The 18470-nt window shown below is 49.0% G+C and overlaps 2 protein-coding genes across 4 annotated transcripts in view; both read left to right on the forward strand.

Moving 5' to 3' along the window:
- Positions 1-1239: 1239 nt before the first annotated feature.
- LOC144113831 (guanidinobutyrase-like) lies at positions 1240-15423 on the forward strand. The gene is made up of 7 exons (XM_077647173.1): positions 1240-1577; positions 5530-5655; positions 7921-8105; positions 8489-8689; positions 11435-11582; positions 12481-12575; positions 15219-15423. The coding sequence occupies exons 1-7, from the start codon at positions 1403-1405 to the stop codon at positions 15318-15320; spliced, it is 1032 nt and encodes a 343-aa protein (XP_077503299.1). The 5' UTR covers positions 1240-1402; the 3' UTR covers positions 15321-15423.
- A 1308-nt stretch (positions 15424-16731) lies between these two features.
- Positions 16732-18470, forward strand: part of Dysb (dystrobrevin binding protein dysbindin) — a 101374-nt gene continuing 99635 nt past the window's right edge. The window contains exons 1-4 of one of the 3 annotated variants that reach the window (XM_077647184.1): positions 16732-17050; positions 17336-17374; positions 17463-17519; positions 17617-17677. In XM_077647184.1, coding sequence (XP_077503310.1) covers positions 16995-17050; positions 17336-17374; positions 17463-17519; positions 17617-17677 — 213 coding nt within the window. In that variant the 5' untranslated portion in view covers positions 16732-16994. Of the gene's footprint in view, positions 17051-17335; positions 17375-17462; positions 17520-17598; positions 17678-18470 lie in introns of all 3 variants that reach the window. The other 2 variants (XM_077647183.1, XM_077647182.1) reach the window with 2 other exon arrangements.

Below are 18470 nucleotides of genomic sequence, written 5' to 3' on the forward strand. Positions count from 1 at the left end.
ATCGGCTTTAGAGAATGGCTTTTTCTTCTTTTCAAATACTGCTACGGCGTTGTTTTGTTGTGGCTTCGAAATCACCATTGGCGCTAACCAGACTGTGTTATTTTAAAACTTAATTTGCAAATTTTAGTTCATTAACCACCAAATTACAATGGATATCATAATAACTGACGTCTGGCTCAGTTGACACTTTTTTGCTGAAAAGATTTCCTTTCTATTTCGAGCTCCCTAAAATTCTAATTACGAATCTTTTACAGTGTTCGCTGGAACACGCGGTATACTGGGTATAGCACGTGGTATATCAAAACCTTCGTCAATAAGACTTATGAGAAAATTTTTGTGAGGTAGACTCATCGCTATCGGAGAAGTATGGAAAAGATAAAGACTGGCTGCTTCTTCGATGTCTCGAAAGGAGTCCTGAATGTGGGTCATCAATATTACGACCGGCAGTAGCGGCACCTCTAAGGTAAGCTGTAGAATTGGCATTATGGGACAAGACAAACGTCTTACGCCTGCCCTGTCTTGCTAAAATCCGATCCTGTACCGCAAACGCGTCGGACCTCGCGTTCCTCTCAAACCCCTCAAAAGCGCGACATGCCACCGCTAGAGTTTTCAGGTCGTGTACTCCGTGCCACTCGCCGCTTCAGCTGCGCTGTGCAGCTGTGCGCAGTCCTTGGAGTCGGTCTTGCAACAAATCACACAATAGCAATAAATACATTATCTGTATATTAGGCATCGCAGCTGTTGCTCATATATGCGCATATAAGAAAACGCATTCATCACGTGCTTCACTGACCCTGAAAGAAAAGAACACATGACGGAAAGGACATACACGAAAGCAGTGGCATATTACATGACTAATATGGATGTATCTATCGACCGAAGCTACATCGGACATCCATCGGAGAAGTGTTAAGGGTTGGCCCTACTTGCGCTACGCATTTAAAGAGACAGGGCTTCCTCTCCAGCGGGAAATTTTTTTTCGGGGCGTGCGTGAGAAAGGAAACAACAGCGCCTACAAAGACAACCACAGCGGAAGAACGACGCAGGACAAGCTTTAACTTCGTCTAACATTATTCGCCGAGAAGCCAGTAAATATAAAGAAAACCAAGGCATGCGCTTCTGCGAATGCCTGGGTTTATACGGCGTACGTTTGCAGCGCTCTCCGCATGTTTCCCGCCGAGCGAGCAGTGCGTTATCGGCGCGACGAACGCAAGCAAGCACGGCAGACGACGAATAGCACGGTGCGGTCTGCCGCCGCGCGGAAGCGGGCGCCGGGCCAGCTGTTGGACGCGCTCGCTCGGAGGCGCGCGAGACGGCGGCGTGAGGGAGGCGACCGCATGCCTGCTACTCTGTTGTTGCCTTTCGCGCGGCGGTTACGCACGTCACGGGAGCGGCTCTCACGATGCAGCATCCAGCGAGGTGGGCCCCCCTGCTGGGCCGGCGGCTGGCCGTGCAACTGCGGCACCTGAGCCGGCGCCAGGGATCCAGTTTGAACCAACCGCTGTCGGGCAACGACTGCCCGCGACCCGGCGGCATCGCCACCTTCATGCGCCTCCCGTACGCGGCCTCGGCGCACGGTGAGTGCGCGGCGCGCGCCGGGCGGAGAGACGCCGACACCATTTCCTGGCACCCGACCCCGCGAAAGACGCTTTTCTTTCGGGCGCGTGGTTGCGCCACGCTGCGGCTGATCAAGTAGTGCGCCGGCGCAGCCTCACTTTAGTCCTCAGTGTAAATGCGGATTTATTGAGTGTGGAAATACCGTGGACTTATGAAAGGTAAAAAAAAAAAACGGTAACACTTTCCTGGAACATAATTTTTCTCAGAAGTTGGCCGCCGTGTAGGTGTGGATACAGTTCCAAATACCAAGCTAAAGAACCGCTGAAGGTCGAATGACAAAGCATTACGCAAGCGCGCACCCGCCAGCTTCGGATGTTGGGCCACTAATCTGGCACATTTTATCTGCAGCGCAGGCAGGGAGCTAAGAGGAGAATATTTCTTTCTATCTCGACGTCCTAGCATTACGAGTAGCTTTTTAGGTGCCACGCAAAAAGGTCGGGCGGTTCGTCTGAGCAGTTAACCCGTACATAAATTCTCCGGCGATCCGTTCCGCTTTCAAGGTACACTGTACTCTTTATGTCGCGGATTCTGAACGAGAAACTTTCGTTCAGTCGCAAGATTCACACACACACCTCCCACGAAGCGACGAGTCTATCCCGTACGTGCACGCAATCCAGGCACGCTCGCGGCGATCCCGTGAGATGGTACCGTGAAAATGGCTGCAGGAACGCAATTATACCATCAGGCACGTGTTAACTGATAACATTTGAAATCTACTGAAAACAGCCAGCTGTAGGCCTCGCTCTGAGATACTTTTGAACGTTTAGAATGACTTTTCAAAATTCGCGCCTCTTGGTCTGAAACTCTCGTTTAAAACAACGGGAACTGTGCCAGCAGACGTCGCAGAGAAGAGAGGCGGACAAGACGAAATCAGGACTTTCTTTTAATTGGTGGAATCGAACAGCGTTGCTTTAATATTAAACTTAAAAACTCGAGCATACCGCTCCTCGAATAGTGAAGCCCGTCCGCCACAGGTACTCTCGCGTTCAGTATGACTTGCAACACGCATTAGGTGGTACGAGTTCACGCCACGAAGCAATGCGAGTCGGCGCTACAAAATTTACTGAGGACAACGGACATCAGAAAGGTATGCGCGTTGAGTTCGGCGTGCATTCTGCGCATACGTGAACCAGTGATGGAAGCACGTCGCCGCTAGTCGCGATCTGTTATCGAAAAATGATTCACTCGGGGGGAAAAATGAGAGTCCAAGCTTTCACCTGACCGTTAACGATCAGGTTAGAAAACGTAATTTCATGAGCGCTCATGTGTATCGTATGCAAATGGCGATACAAATTAGATCGAAGTGAACGGTGTACCATTTAAATCAGTGCTGTCAAGGGCGCTTCACACTAAGCTATTTATTCGCGGATCATAACGCTCCGAGAGGTGAAGCCGCTAAGCGCGAGTACTCCGCTCGAAGTTGACGTCGTTGGGAGCTAGAGCACTTAGAACCAGAGCTGGCAAACAGCACAACCCTGCAAAACTACCCCCCCCCCCCCCCCCCCCTTCCTTTAACTCACTTTCACTGAGCGGGGAGAAAAATTCTAATCAGATTTTGATTCCTTGCGTGGTCGAAGCCACGTCTCCGCTATCACTCGCATCACAGCCACTCGCTGAGGTGGGTGATAAGAACGGCATAAAGCAGTATTGAAAGAGTCGCTACGTATTATACCAGTTCTAGAGTAGAGTTGGCAACGCAGTTCATTGCAGTCGCTCAGGTGTTCTGCAGGCCACCTGGCGGAAGTGAGCACGTGCTTGCTGACATTCCCAACAGCGTGCGTCAGTGCCAACCACAGGATGTAGCCTAACTTGAACGCTAAGCTGCTCGAAAGAAAAGCAATAATAAAACAGGGAAAATCTTTTCAATAACAATACCTCCCCCGCGCTCCATCTGAAAAGTACTCAGCTATGAAATGCACCTTAAGAGGTAAAAAGGGGGGGGGGGGAAGCAAACACTAAAAATCATAAAAATTGTAACGACGGCACAAGAACGGAGTGATGAAATAATGTTAAAGGATTTGAAATGAGTGACGTTGCAGCCCGTAAGACAGCCGCGTGTGAGCAGCTTGTGCCTTCATCAAAAAATGGCGCCACAGCCCCTGAGCGACCTTTTCTTCAAGCAAAAAAAAAAAAAAAATCCGCTCAGTAACCTACGCGTACTACGCGTACAACATGGAAGAGGGCCAATCTCATGTTTTTTTTTATATATATATCGCCGGGAATAACTGCCCATACACACCGGAGAACGCGTGCTGAAAGGACACGAAACAACACAGCCGATGGCAGAAAATTCGGCCGCAGTTCGTTTGTCATTTGCATGTGGCAACCGCTTATCCGTGGCTTCAGCTGCACCCCCCCCCCCCCCCCCGCACCCCGGCTTTCCCACCCTTTATTCTTCATACTGTGTAGGCGGTGGAGGAAAGGTGTACCTTCTGGGAGCAGCTTGGTGGCCGCCAAGTCGTCGCTCGCTATAAGGAGTGCATTAAGGAAGGCGCAGACCGCGGCCCTGCGTCGAGATTGGTGGTTTCTCAGCAACCTGGCTGCCTGCCTTCTTTGGTTCAGGCCAACTCCAGCAGACCGACACAAAGCGCCTAGGGAAAACCTACACGCAGTCTCTGACAGTTGTTTGTCGCCCCTTATCGCGAAGCGAATGGTTTCCTAATCTGTGGCGTCCGAGCACGCAGTCAGTCGCAACTTGTGCGCATCCTTTACCAGAGTTGCGTGGGGCGTTTGGCCGCCCACGATAACTCAACGAAGTACTGAGAGTCGAAAGAGGGCGAGGTGAAAGAACTCGGCGGTTTCGCAAGCAACGAAACGATAGCTCGTTAAATTTTATCCGCAGCGGACATTCAGATCACGGTTCACGGCCGCTCCTCGTGCACTCCGGGAGACTGGTGCCCCGGACAAAATGTCATCAGCGACACAACAAGCTAATCGTTTCACGCACAGCTGTGGAGGTAACGTTTAATACTGGAATAATTATCGAGAACTGGCCCGTAGCTGGTTTCGTCCTTGTTTTCACGGAAAGTTGCGTTGCGCGCGTACACCGTCATCTCTGTTACGTTCCACTAACTGCGTGTGCGACACATTTGAGCGTATATTTCAAGCACACACATTCCCAAGCCCAGCAATACTAGCTGAAATTCACCCAGAGATATACTCTGCGGAATGCAAAAGCTGCAGAGAGTACGCGAACCTCAACCACATAATGCGGGCCTGCAGTAAGAACCCTTTCAGCCAAATAAGCACAGAGGAGCAGCGGGAGACTGCGCTTGGCAGCTCGTACTTGTGGCAGCTAAAGCTCCTCGCAGACAGAGCTGATCAGGTCGCTGAGATTCAATTAAGAGATCAAGGCCACCAAGCGACAGTATGGTCTACCTCCATGCGCCAGAAGGCAGCCTTCCTCTACAACGACTCAACTAAAATTTCTTCTCTCTCTCATCATAATGTTCCCTTTCATGGCCTCGACGTCTGTCTTTCTTTTATATGCGTAGCGTCACTTATCTCGTATAGCTCCATAGCCATCACCGCTCTGCATTCCATTTTTACAACGTCGTTAAGAACATATTTCTGCTTCAAGCGAACGCCGCACTGCTTGCGGCCGTCTGCCCACAGTGTCACCAAGGGCACCAGACGCCACGTTCTTTTGCAAACTCGAAGCAAAAGAAATGCAACCTTGTATTTCCTCAGCATTTTCATTTACGCGCTTCGGTATCCCGTGCGCAAATTGCAAAATACCTATTGCCATGTCTCATTCTTACTTTTCAGTTTCTTTTTTTTATTTATTTACGCTTCTTCTTGTCCACGTTATACCACTCCGCAACGTATTTGTAATCTGACGACGCCGTTGTAAGCGCACGCAACGGGAACCTGGTCGAGCCCTCGCTGAGGCGCGCGCGGCGCGCGTTGCAGGTCTGGACGTGGCCGTTTACGGCGTCCCCTTTGACTGCGGCACATCGAACCGCAGCGGTGCCCGGTTCGGCCCCCGCCAAGTGCGCTGCGAGTCGACGCTCCTGAGGCCCCACAACATGGCCACTCGTGAGTCCTGCCCGCAGTGGGCTCCACGTTGAATGCCGTGTCCAGTTCGCGCAATTCGTCGTGGCTTGTCGAAACAGAGCCAACGAATCTAATGCACTACTAGCTCGCCATAATATTCTGATCTACTTTCTGTGCGCGCCTGGTGTTATGTACACTCAAAAAAGCCACTCATATCACTCGAAGGTCACGGATTTTTTTTAATACCTTACGGTGGGCCGAAATCGGCTTTAAGCTGGATCGCGACAAACTCTCAGCCCTTAGTTCGTAGTAGAGACTCTTCTTCCAGGGCTAAGGCAATTTTACTGCCTATTGGCATGTCGCGGAGATAGTAATCTGGCAGGTTACATTCAAATCAAGCGCCGCCTCAGCATAAGACAATGAAACCAAACCGAGCCTAGCTCTTCCATGCCTGCCGGCGGCCTGGCAGCGGCAAGCAAAATATAGGCTACATCTGGCGGTGTATGCTGTGCTCTCCCACAGCGCAACAGATGCCATGAAGTACGCTCACCAGCTGTGTGTGTGTGGAATTTAGGTGATACATCGGAGCGCCTGTCACGTGCTTATTTCGCAGCGCCCGATGGGAGCGGAAAACAGGCAGAGAGCACGTGACAGGCACGCCGATGTGTGACGCGCTCCCGTAGGCGTGGCTAGTGCTCTTTTTTGACCGCTCGGTTCCGCTTTTGGCCATGTACAGCGTCAGTGCACGTTAAAGATCCCCAGGTGGTCGAAATTATTCCGCAGCCCTCCACTACGGCACCTCTTCTTTCAATCCCTCCTTTATCCCTTCCCTTACGGCACGGTTCAGGTGTCCAATGATATATCAGACAGATATTGCACCATTTCCTTTCCCCCAAAACCAATTATTATTATTACTCTCCTCGCAGCGGCGACGAGAATGGCATTTTCGAAAATCTAAAAACTGATATGGATATTACCTACAGTAGGCTACAAGCCTCTCATTCTTTGGCCATAGCTGTCCTTGCGCCATAAAAACTCATCATCATCATCATCATCATCATTATCATCATCCCCTTATTATGGGTGCGAACATTGATTTTATAACGTTTTTTTTTTCCTCCATAAAAAAGCACCCGAAAGTGGCGGCTGCGTTTTTATGGAGGAAAAACGCTAAGGCGCCCGTGTGCTGTGCGATGTCAGTGCACGTTAAAGATCCTCAGGTGGTCGAAATTATTCCGGAGCCCTCCACTACGGCACCTATTTCTTCCTTTATTATTTCACTCCCTCCCTTATCCCTTCCCTTACGGCGCGGTTCAGGTGTCCAACGAGATATGAGACAGATACTGCGCCATTTCCTTTCCTCAAAAACCAATTATTATTATTATTATTATTATTATTATTATTATTATTATTATTATTATTATTATTATTATTATTATTATTATTATTATTATTATAACGTAAGGCAAAACAAATTTCTTCCCAATGGTCAGTGCACATTAAAGACACCCAGGTGGTAGAAATTGTTCCGGAGCCCTCCACTACGGCACCTCTTTCTTCTTTCAGTCCCTCCTTTATCCCTTCCCTTACGGCGCGGTTCAGGTGTCCAATTATATATGAGACAGATACTGCACCATTTCCTTTCCCCAAAAGCCAATTATTATTATATTATTCCCAATGGTCAAGACAGTCACCTGGAAGCTAACGAAATGTTTAATTAATTACGCCGGTGATATTGTGATGGAAGTGGAGACAAAATTATGGTCTAGGTGAAGACAAGGCTGTATTGTTCGTGTCCGATAGGCGACTCTGCTAGTTACGGCCAGCATGTAACTACGCAGTCCGAGAATGGTGCGAACGCTGAGAAAATACCCGTACAGCAGCACTGACTTGATTGGCCGGTAGCCGCTCATATACACCGGGAAAACCGCCGAGCCAGCCAGCCTCGGATCGCGTGCGCGGCGAGGAACTGAGCGAAGAGTTGCAGCGCAGAGTTCCATGAAATCCGCTCCGCGTGCAAAACGAGACCCCGCAATAAGGCGGCCCCGCAGTGCCTTCTGCGTGCGCTGCGCAGACAATATTAACGGAGCTGTCATGGGCACTGCTGCCATATTGGACCCTGGTCCTTATTGCGGGGTATCCGCACACTGCACGAGGGGTGGAACATTGACGCCCACGTGCATGCAACAACGAGAATTTCGCCGCGAAGTTATTACGCTGGTAATGCGCCCACAAGAGCTTGCGTCTTGGCAGGGCAGTGGCCGTGTTTCCAGCTGGGCATCGCTAGGCATCGAGCTCCCTTCGCAGGCACGGCGCCCTACGACTCCCTCCAGGTTGCCGACGTGGGCGACGTGCCGGTCACCATGTACGACACTCAGCGGGCCGTGAAAGACATCGAACATTTCGTGCGGGGTCTGCTAAAACACGGCTGCATACCCGTCGGCATCGGGGGCGACCACACCACGACGTACCCCGTGCTCAGGGCCATCAAGGTAGGGGCGCCACTGTGCTGCGAGTTGAGGAAGCAGCCTGCTACGAACAGCTTACGTCCCAAAGTCCGTTTACAGTGAAGCTGTTAGTGACCTGTTCAAGGCGTGATCAGCGTTGGCATAGCGTGTCACGCGACCGGCGCGGCTCATGTGACCGTGGCTTCACCTTCGTGTGCCTGGTCAGTGACGTCACCGGAGCGCGCACCGCGGAGGTGTTAGTGGAGTCTCTTCATTTAATCGCAAATCACAAAAGCCCGAGCAGCTGCACTGGTCAAACGCATTAATGAGCACCGCACAGGAATTTTTGTCTCGGTTGTCGCCCGCATGCGGATTTCGCCCCGCAATGGCCAGGCCCCCGAGGCTGCAGCTGCCGATGCCCGACGCAGGAGAAGCACGGACCCGTGGGGCTGCTGCACCTGGACGCGCACGCGGACGTGAACCCGACCATGATGCACTGCGAGCTGGCGCACGGCACGCCTTTCTACCGGGCCGTCCAGGACGGCCTGCTGGACACGCGCCGCGTCGTCCAGATTGGCCTGCGCGGCTCTGTCTACGGACCTAACGAGGAGCGCTGGAGCCTGCAGCACGTGCGTATACGAACGCCGGCCTTCCGGCAGGCACTCCTCTGAGGCACGCATAGATGGAAGTTTCATGAATTGCACGAAGTCACTTCTGGCGCAAAACACTCAGCTGCTTGCCAACTTTTGCAGGTTTTATATAAACTTTAAGCACTATTACAGCTATAGGCTCATGGGCATACGGCATCTGTAAAGGTCGCATTTTTTCCCCTCTTTATATGTCCTCCATTTCATGGTGCCTCTGAGCGTATACAAGCTGTAGAAATAGGGTGTGCGCGTTTGCCAGTGTTTTCGCCGCAGGCAGCGTCTCGCTTGAACTCGAACAACGCCTTTTGATTGTGGAACCTGACTGGCAAAAAAGCCGCAACACTGCGAACAGTGTTGACATGGTTGTAGTAGCAACGGTGGGGTCTTGCCTACTTGATTTACCCCGTGTATCTTGGCCTGTCTAATGACACAGTTTAGTGCAAGAGGAGACCTTTCCCGCTTCTTTTTTCACCGGTTCGTTGCCTTACCCTGCATACGATTGGCAACTATCGCATGCATGCGAGGACGTCAGCGCTGGCAGCTAGCGGACAGTGTCAGTCACCTGGCTCCGTCATCAAAGGAGGAAGGGTAACGGCAGGGAGGTGAGATTGAATCCGCAGAAAATGAATTATTGCAGGATACAGCCGCTGCATTTTACAGGCATGCATGTCGTGCAACAGCGAATCGCATCGTTAAACTGAGCTTCGTTAATGGCACTAACACGGTGTTGAAGCCTCTCCATTCTGCAGCGGGTTAGGTCTGCAGCAGTCGGCGAGGTGCAAGAGCAGCTGCTGTAGCAGTAGCCAGCCTCTTTCCTCTTCGGACCTCGGCAAAAGTCCTGTTCGCCAGCGTTCACTAAAATATATTTCTCAAGTCTATAGAGTGTCCCTGTGAACGTTCAGAAAAAGTTTTACTGCCACAGGTGCAGCACTTCTGTCGCTGAGGATTTTCTCCGTGTTCTGTGCTGTGGGTCCCTGCGTTCACAACCATCAACCACGTCTTATGACGCACATTTATTTAAATATACGGCCGGCAGAAAATATTTTTGAATCAAAATTACAGATAATCTCACGGTGAAGCGCGAGAAACTTGGAAGCTGCATGGCCGCTGGGAGCTGGAAGCTGATTTAGACAAAGCAACAAACTTGGAGGGCTGAAGAAGTGCGGCAGATTGGGCGAGTTGGTAGCTTTACATAGTTATTTAAAAAACAGCGCTACCGAGCACATGAAAAGGCACATGGCGCCAAGCGCCGTGTGTCTTTTCATGTGCTCGGTAGCGCTGTTTTTTTTTTTAAATAACTCTGGAAGGCTGCCCAGAGCGCCCCCAATATTGCTACACAATTCTTGAAAAGATGACTACGTGGGACCACGGTGAGTACTCTCCGACATCCAATGGCACTTAGACTGCACAGCTTAAATGCTTAAAAAAACTCTGTAAAAGATGGATGTGAATTGCAGTGTACGAGGGGTTCGACGGGGATATATCAAATAACATTTCTTGACAGTTCTGGCTGCTGTAGAGCGCCTCTTAATACATAGAATCTTCAGGACATTAAGCTTGTAAATAATACTGAGCGTTGAGTCTCTCAGGAAAAAAAATCGAAAAAATTCTCTCGGCTTAATCGTTCGCTTCGTCGGCCTCAAATTTCGCACAGAGGTAGCATTTGGCTGCAGGTTTAGTGTTATACTACGTTTTGGTCGGGTACTTGCCTGAATCTGTGTGAATTAATTGAAAGTCCGCATCGTATGCAGCGATTCCGGACGAAAAAAAAAAAAGACTTTCGCAACAGCTGTTTCAGCAGCGCCATCTCTCGCCCCCAAAATGTTCAGCAGCGCAAATTTTTTTCGCGTTTCACGCTCGGCTGCTTTTGTCACTCTTCCGCCGACAACAGCTGGCGGTGCCAGTTCAAATGTTGATGTTTTGGCAGGCCGCAAACAGTGTGACCGCTCGCTAAAAAAAAAGGGGGGGGGGGGGGGGGAAGCCCATTCACCATCGTCATCAACATCACTGCGAGAAAACTCGTCGCCGCATAAGTTGCGAACTTTCGATTAATTCGCACAGATTCAGGTAAGTGCCCACCCAAACGTAGAATAAAATGAAACTTACCGTCAGATGCCTCCTCTGTGCGAAATCTGAGCGCGAACGATTAAGCCAGCGATTTGGCCGAGGAAAGCAACGAATACACCGTGCATGTTTGGCTTCTGGTACTCGAGGTGTCCTTAGCATGGAAACCATGTGGCTCACTAAGCTTTACACGCCACAGACAGAGTGGTCATTCAAAGATGCTTCGGACGTTCGAAAAGGAAAGAGCTGCAACTTGTCTGACATAAGATATTGCAAAAATAAAAAAGAACGTGACCGATGGTAATCATCCATTCGGTAGACATCATAAGATTTAATGGCCTAATTCATAGGGGAAGGCTTGGAAATCTCTAAAAAAAAAGGCAAAGCAGTCGAAACTGTCGCACCCGCACAGTTCTATAGCAGCACCTCCCTGCATGCTGCACATGTATTGAGCAAAGAAGGCGCCTTATTCCTTCATCCGCATTCTGCGAGTGGCGGCCGCCACCTTCCCGCAGGGCGAGTCGGAATGCGGCGGCGGGGACGGGAGAGCTCAGAATTAAGCAAAGACGGTAATTCCTCACGCGGCCAGCGCCTGCGACTCTGCGGGGCCCACATACATCTCTGCGCGCCATTACTCCACGTGCGGTGGTGCTCCGCGTGCAGGGCTTCCACATCATCCAGGCGCAGGAATGCTGGTTCAAATCTATGGCGCCCATCATGGAGACCAAGGTGCTGCCCGTGCTGGGCGCCGGCCCCGTCTATATATCTTTCGACATCGATTGTCTGGACCCCGCATTCGCCCCGGGCACTGGTGAGAGGCGCCAGGAATTAAGCGCGCGCGCGCGGGCACCATTCCCGGCGCGCGGCTGCCGGCGACCCACCCCCGTTTATTGCTTTTTCGACATTCGAGTGGCTCGCGCGCTTTTAACGCGCATTACTTTATGAATGCCTCCCTGCAGCAGCAGCGCCTCCGGGCGCCCTTTCTTCTCTGCTGCTCGCTCTTCCTTGTGAATTTGCGCGCCCCGCGCGGCCCATCAATATGTGGGCCAGAGGGACGACGATGAAAAGAAAGTCGCACGGCAGCCAGGCCCGGAAGCGTCGCGGCGAAATGCAATGACGAGACGGCGATATGGGCTTGTTGGAGCCCGCGGAAGGCCTCCAAGCCCAGCCGCTCTCGCTAATATCTGCCCGAGATGTCAGCGGCCGTGGCGACTTCATGCAGCGAAGGCGCACGTTAAAATCGTACCCCCCCCCCCCCCCCCTTTTCTATGCTCTCTCTTTGTTCGCCCAACCATGGAACAGTTTTGCACTTGCAGACGCAAGCATGCGTGATATATCTTAAAGGCCCTTCTAACGCATTATAATAAATTTGGCCTCGCCTCCCACATTGTGAGCTTGACTTTAAGCCTATAGATCCTTTGCATATCGTTTTGAATGAGGTAAAGCAATTGAAAATCTGCTTGACGCTTGCAGGCGGGCTGTCGATCGATCAGCCGATCATGTAACAAATTACGCATATCGCTGGACGTGTAGTTATTGCATGCACTCACGCAATTTCTGCGTGATCAAATGAAAGTAATTACTTCAAATTTGAAAAGAGCTTGACTGCTTTCATACTGGCGTGGCGGCGAGCACGGCTGTATTTTGCCGCACTATTGTCGGCTATATAAAACGTTCCTTCACTCTGCGATGTTCCTTATCCATTTCAGGCACTCCGGAAATTGGTGGTTTGACAAGCGCGCAAGCGCTCGAGGTCATACGCAGCTGCAAAGGACTCAACATCGTTGGTGCCGATTTAGTTGAGGTAAGCCGTGATCGAAACCGGCAGCGACGACTGCGTTTCGATGGAGGCGAAACGTAAAAGGCGTTTATCTATTTCTTCATTCACTCCCACTTCCTCTCTTCCCTTACGGCGCGGTTGAGGTGTCCACCGAGAGGTGAGGAAGTTACTGCGCCTTTTATTTCCTCAAAAACCAACACTAACGCTAAGGCGCCCGTGTGCTGTGCGATGTCAGTGCACGTTAAAGATCCCCAGGTGGTCGAAATTATTCCGGAGCCCTCCACTACGGCACCCATTTCTTCCTTTCTTCTTTCACTCCCTTCCTTATCCCTTCCCATACGGCGCGGTTCAGGTGTCCAACGATATATGAGACAGATACTGCGCCATTTCCTTTCCCCAAAAAAAAACAATTATTATTTCTTCTTTCACTCCCACTTCCTCTCTTCCCTCACGGCGCGGTTGAGGTGTCCACCGAGAGGTGAGGAAGTTACTGCGCCTTTTATTTCCTCAAAAACCAACATATTTCAGGACTCCTGCTCATCTTTTCCTCCGCCTTTGCCGAAGATGAATTTCTGATCTGAAATACGATTGGGGGAAAGTTTTCTGTCTCCCAAATGTCCTGCACACATGAACTTGCGGCACTCCTCACATCATCGAGCAGTATTTCGAACCTCTGCCTGGTAAGTTAGCACGTTATCGAAGCAAATATAGTTATTAACGCGAGAGCGTTAAGGAGCTTGTGAGGCAGAAAAGACGGCGTCGCCACAGTCTGCTGCCGCGGCTCCGTTAGGGCTGGAAAGACCTTGCGCAAGCCTTCCACTTCTCGCGGAGGCCACCAGGAGCGCTGACAATGAGTGTGACGCCATCGTTCGTCTTTGACGAAGCGGAGTCGAAAGTTTCCATTGCGCACAGGGACCTGTAATTCTAGTACACTTTACCTCTAGGAACAGTGCAGAGTGATGCCGTCATGTGGATGGTATAAGCAACGGGCGCTCGCTTGCTCCTGACACACGTATGTGTTGGTGCACGTCACGTCGACTATAGTGCGAGGCTTTCTTCTGAGTCTTGCTTTCTTTGAAAGCTGATGAGCGATCTACATCGACGGGTGCTCGACCACGAGGGAGCGTTATATCGCGTTTGCACTTTTAAGGCGGAGCTTAAGCGTTTCCAAAGTTTTTATTTCATTTCTGAATTGCAGATAAGTGTTGTTAATGAACGGGAAACGATTCTGATCGCTCTTGCGAAATTACGAATGAAGACTCAGTTAACAGAAAAAAGAAAATTACTACGAGTCCAAGTACAGTTGGTTCCAAATGTGTTTCGGCCGCTTCCAATGGTCTTCTTTTTTAAGTGGAAAAGTCTGCTTTTTCTGTTCGATCAGTAACGATTCATGGGTTGCGAAGATCTTAAATGAGTCAGTTAATTTTAAAGTATTTGAAAAGTGTCGAACATGTGCATTGTTCAGTCCCGGGTCTGTATGCATCGTGTGACAACGCAAGTGACTACCGGCCACCGCCTGTCATGCGCTCGACATCTCGCCGAAATGTTTTTGCTAGTATATAGGAAGCTTAACTCCTTACCCTTATTCACCACAAGTCGGCATGAACGGTTTGTACCCTCCTGCATGGCAGGGGTGCATAGAGCAACCGTCACATTCGGATATTTTAGTGCGCGAGCACTAAGGCTAGCAATCTAGAAACAGAAAAGGCCGTTGTCAGTTTGTGTCTGAAGCCAGCTAGGCCTGCAGAAATAACATAGATATGGCCGCGACTGCGCCGCGCCTGGGCTTTGAACCCGCGGCGGCGCTAGCAGATCAGCTTCGCATGGCCACTGCACAGAGTACTACTATGCTATCGCCGCAGCCGATCACCCCTAGTTTTCTTTATTACGGGGCTTCAGCATATAGCACGACATTTCACAAAAACAGCAAACAATACATATCAACAAGGAAAAACCAAAAGAGCACGCAGAACACACGGTATATATACACACAAGGTGCATCTGACGAAGTTATGATAAGCCAGCCACAGGTTGCTCTCGGCTGATTAAAATTTCGCAGATGTAATAAGTGTTAAGTGGCTGTTTAACTGCCACTTTCTCGCGCTGTGCACTGCATGTCGTCGTCTTCAAAACTTCCATCCGTGCGCAGTGAATCCATAACAGACGGCTATCGCAGTGCCCTCTTAAGGTGCGATAAGCAGTCCCAAAATTTTATAGGGCGCTACGAGTAAGGTCCCCAATCACCGATTTCGCCAATATTTGCCTGAAGCCTGACCTTGAAACCTTAGCCTCGAACCGAAAGCGAAATGAAACGCGACGTGCTAGTGCGCATACTTCACATTCGGCCAACTAAGCTAAATCGGCTGTAAATTTTCGTGAGTTCCTGTGTGCGTCATTTTTTAAAACCGGTTTTTTTACTGTTTCTGCTTGACTCAACTGCATTAGCTTTCTTGTTTGCGTCTTCTTTGCGTGTATTGCCTCTCTCCACGAAAAAGGAATCGTTCCCCTGCGCTAATATTCCCAATCAAGTTAGAAATCGTTGTTATTAGTGGACAAAACGAAAATTCCTAATAAAGGCCTTCAGAAACGTCATACCAAAACAGACGTGAAAGTCTGGTGTGCATTTGCAAAAAAAAAAAAAATTGCACTCGTATGAATCATTCGCAGGTTTCGCCACCGTACGACACCAGCGGTAACACTGCACTGACGGCCGCCAACCTGCTCTTCGAAATGATCTGCGTCCTTCCAGGAGTGAAGTGTCTGGACTAGCTGTCACTAAAATAGGTCTACGCGCATTCCAGCAGCCTGGATGTGCTTCCTTGTGGGAAGCAGCAAACGTGTCTTGTTAATATAATAAAGCAAATGCCCACTTCGTTTGCTTTCTGCACTGCTTACGTTATCAGTCCAAAATGTTATTTTACACATCACGCGGAACACGAAGTACAGGACTTAAGACTTTCTTTTCTCACTCTCGCACAAAAGCGTAACACGATAACGAAAAATATACGCCCAGTGGGAGCACAAAATTTTCAAAAGCGTGTACGTGGCATATTATATGTCGCACAGCATTGTAACCATGGGTTGTAACCGCCACAGCTTCAAAAGATGGCTGGCGGTTTAGCACATTGCGAAGTACGAAATATTGTGCCACGGTTTTATGCAGGTGGACACGACCGCCGTGTACCTCAGAGTGCGATTAAGGTATCTGTGCACTGACCCAGGGAGCCAGTTATACGCCTTTCCTTTCCTCAAAATCATCGAAATCTAAACCTTCCGCTGGTTTTGTGAAAAGGAAAGGCGCATAACTCCCTCAGTTTGCTGGTAGACACCACTGCCTACGCACAGCACGATTGAGGTGCCCACTAACCCAGCGATCCATGCAGTTACACTTACTACTCAGAGGTTTCGCACATTTATTTGTATTTGTTTATTTGTACATACTGCAGCCTTATTGGGCTATTGCAGGGGTGGGTGTAAACAAAAAATGTCGAGAAACAAGAAACACAACAATGGTGAACAGCAGACACAATATGAGTATGAAAAAAAAACACAAATGCAAGAAAAGGTAAAACCATTCAACAGCCTCTAAAACTAGTTTTAAGGGAAGAGAGCGCGTACAACCAGGTAAAGAATTCCAGCATACACACACACACACACACACATTGCTGAAACTCGGAATATGTGCAACGTGTCTTCACTCCTTCTTTTAATTCAATTCAAAATTCATTTCCTAGAGAATTCTGGCTGGCTGCCTGGACTAAACAGCTTGACGAGGCCCAGGCAGGCAACTTTCTATCTCCCGCATTCTTTCCCCTTTTTTCAACTTATGCCTCATGGCATACTTTTCGAATAAAAAAAAAGTGCTTTCACACCAAAATATAGGCGCGCGACAGCGGTGACAGCACGACACGACAGCACCGACAGGATGATATTTGGGTGCTACTGTACTGGCTGTACCACGATGCTATGGAGCTATGGACTCTACTCGCGCGCTCAAGACAAAAATACAGGAGGCGCTGCTCGAGCTAACGACGGTAAGCGTTATTATCTATTTCTTTTTTTTTCTTCGCTTTCGTTTATTATTTTCAAGTAGAGTGAAGTATTAGTGCAATAATTTTTTGTTTTTGGCCACTTATTCAAAAACGTCGAGCTACATTGAAAAAAAAGAACAAAACTTAATAGCAGAAAAGCGGCGCTAGCATCGGTGTGCGCGTTGGGCGTGCGGCACCTAAGGACTGAAGTACGGCTGTGCAAGCTGAGACTGCTGGACTGCGGTGCTATTGGTGCTACAGCTGCCTGCAGTGCTGAGTGGTGGTCCTCTTTCTGCCCATCGGCCTGGGCGATTTTTTTTTTCTTCCGTCATCTGTGCGCGCATATGAGTCTGTGTTTGCATATGCCATCTTGGACAACTACTCAATCCTAAAACTTCTATGTCTTCTGATCATGCTGGAAAATTTAAGGGACAGGTTATACAGCGTGCAGCAAGACTTCAGTTTTAGGTTGGTAATGTTGTTTGTAGTACGTGGCCCACTTGCCATCGCCACAGAGATTATTCCTTGACAAGCGTCGCTTGATTTCGGGGTTGAGAAAGATGCTGTTGTAGTTTCATTTTGCTCTCAGTGTAGCAAGTTGGAACTTTTAGATTACTGATAGTCTCCATTTTGTATATCTTACTTCCTCATTTGACAACAAGTACTCATTTACAAACTCTAATAGTGACTAGACCGTGAAACTTATGTGCTCCACAAGGCGCGCTTGACAACTTGTTCAAAATTCTCTTTCAGTCTCCGGAACCTTAGCCTTGGTGATACCTCGCTGCCAAAGTAAGAAGTATTAAATGTTTCCTACTTTCGTCATGTGGGTCCTACGGGCTTCTCTAATTTTCCAAAACGTCTTCATGTCTCCATGCAGATCTCAACAGGAATGCGAAAAAAGGCTTTTAAATGCTGGAGCTGATTTCTTACATTAGTGAGTATGCTTCCTCTTTAACAGCAAAACGTCTGGTGTCTCTTCCGTTTATTGGTCACTTCAGAAGATCGTAATACAGTTTCCACCTGCATTTCAGCTACCAGTCTAAGTGGGAAGAGCTGCACAGTCAAAATGAAGGCAATGCAAAGAGAGCAGAGGTATTGCAATTTTTCTGCATGATTACCGTTTCGTTCTTACTCCCACAGTTCTTTGTGCAGCGCTGTTTTTGAACGGGACGTATATAACTAAGCAGGTGATTCAAATAAGTGGCCATAGCAAGTGCATCTATTGCTTTGAGAGCCGAGTAGTAATGCTTGACTTTGTTTGCTTTACCAAAAAGGCTTGTGACAAGATTACTTTCACAGGTCTTGTTTGTAAATGCAGAAGTTTTGAAGGTGCACAAGTTTGCAGTGCAGAGCTTCAGTACAAATTTTGTGGTCCAAAAAAGTTTGCCAGCTGACAGCACAAGAATCAGTGTAAACTGTGTCACACTCATGGTTTGTCTGTAAGCTGTAAAGTTGCATAGAGAAGGAGAAATAATACAGATAGCAGTGTCAGTTCCCATTTTTAGCACCATAGAGTGTCAGTGACAGTTTCCAGTTTCATTTTTGGTCTACAGAGAGGGTTGAGAGTCTCCGGATAACGATTCAGAAAGGTGCATTTCACTGCTGAAAGGTATGAGCTCCACATTTCTGATGCAGGTCACAGACAGTGGTTATTATTGTAACCATAGAAATTTTTCCTTACAGTGCATAATGCTGTTAAAATGAATGTAACAGCTTTTACCAATCTCGGAATAAGCCTTCATGTCGCTTCACTTTACTGCATTGTTTCACTTGCCAGAAACAATGTAATGCCTTGAAATGACTAATAAATATACTGCATCAGTGATATCAACATTATTTCGCTGTGTACATCTGCATAGTATTCAGTACATAGTCATGACAACAG

Source organism: Amblyomma americanum, chromosome 1, assembly GCF_052857255.1.
Source record: "Amblyomma americanum isolate KBUSLIRL-KWMA chromosome 1, ASM5285725v1, whole genome shotgun sequence".
In the NCBI taxonomy this organism is placed as follows: Eukaryota; Metazoa; Arthropoda; class Arachnida; order Ixodida; family Ixodidae; genus Amblyomma; species Amblyomma americanum.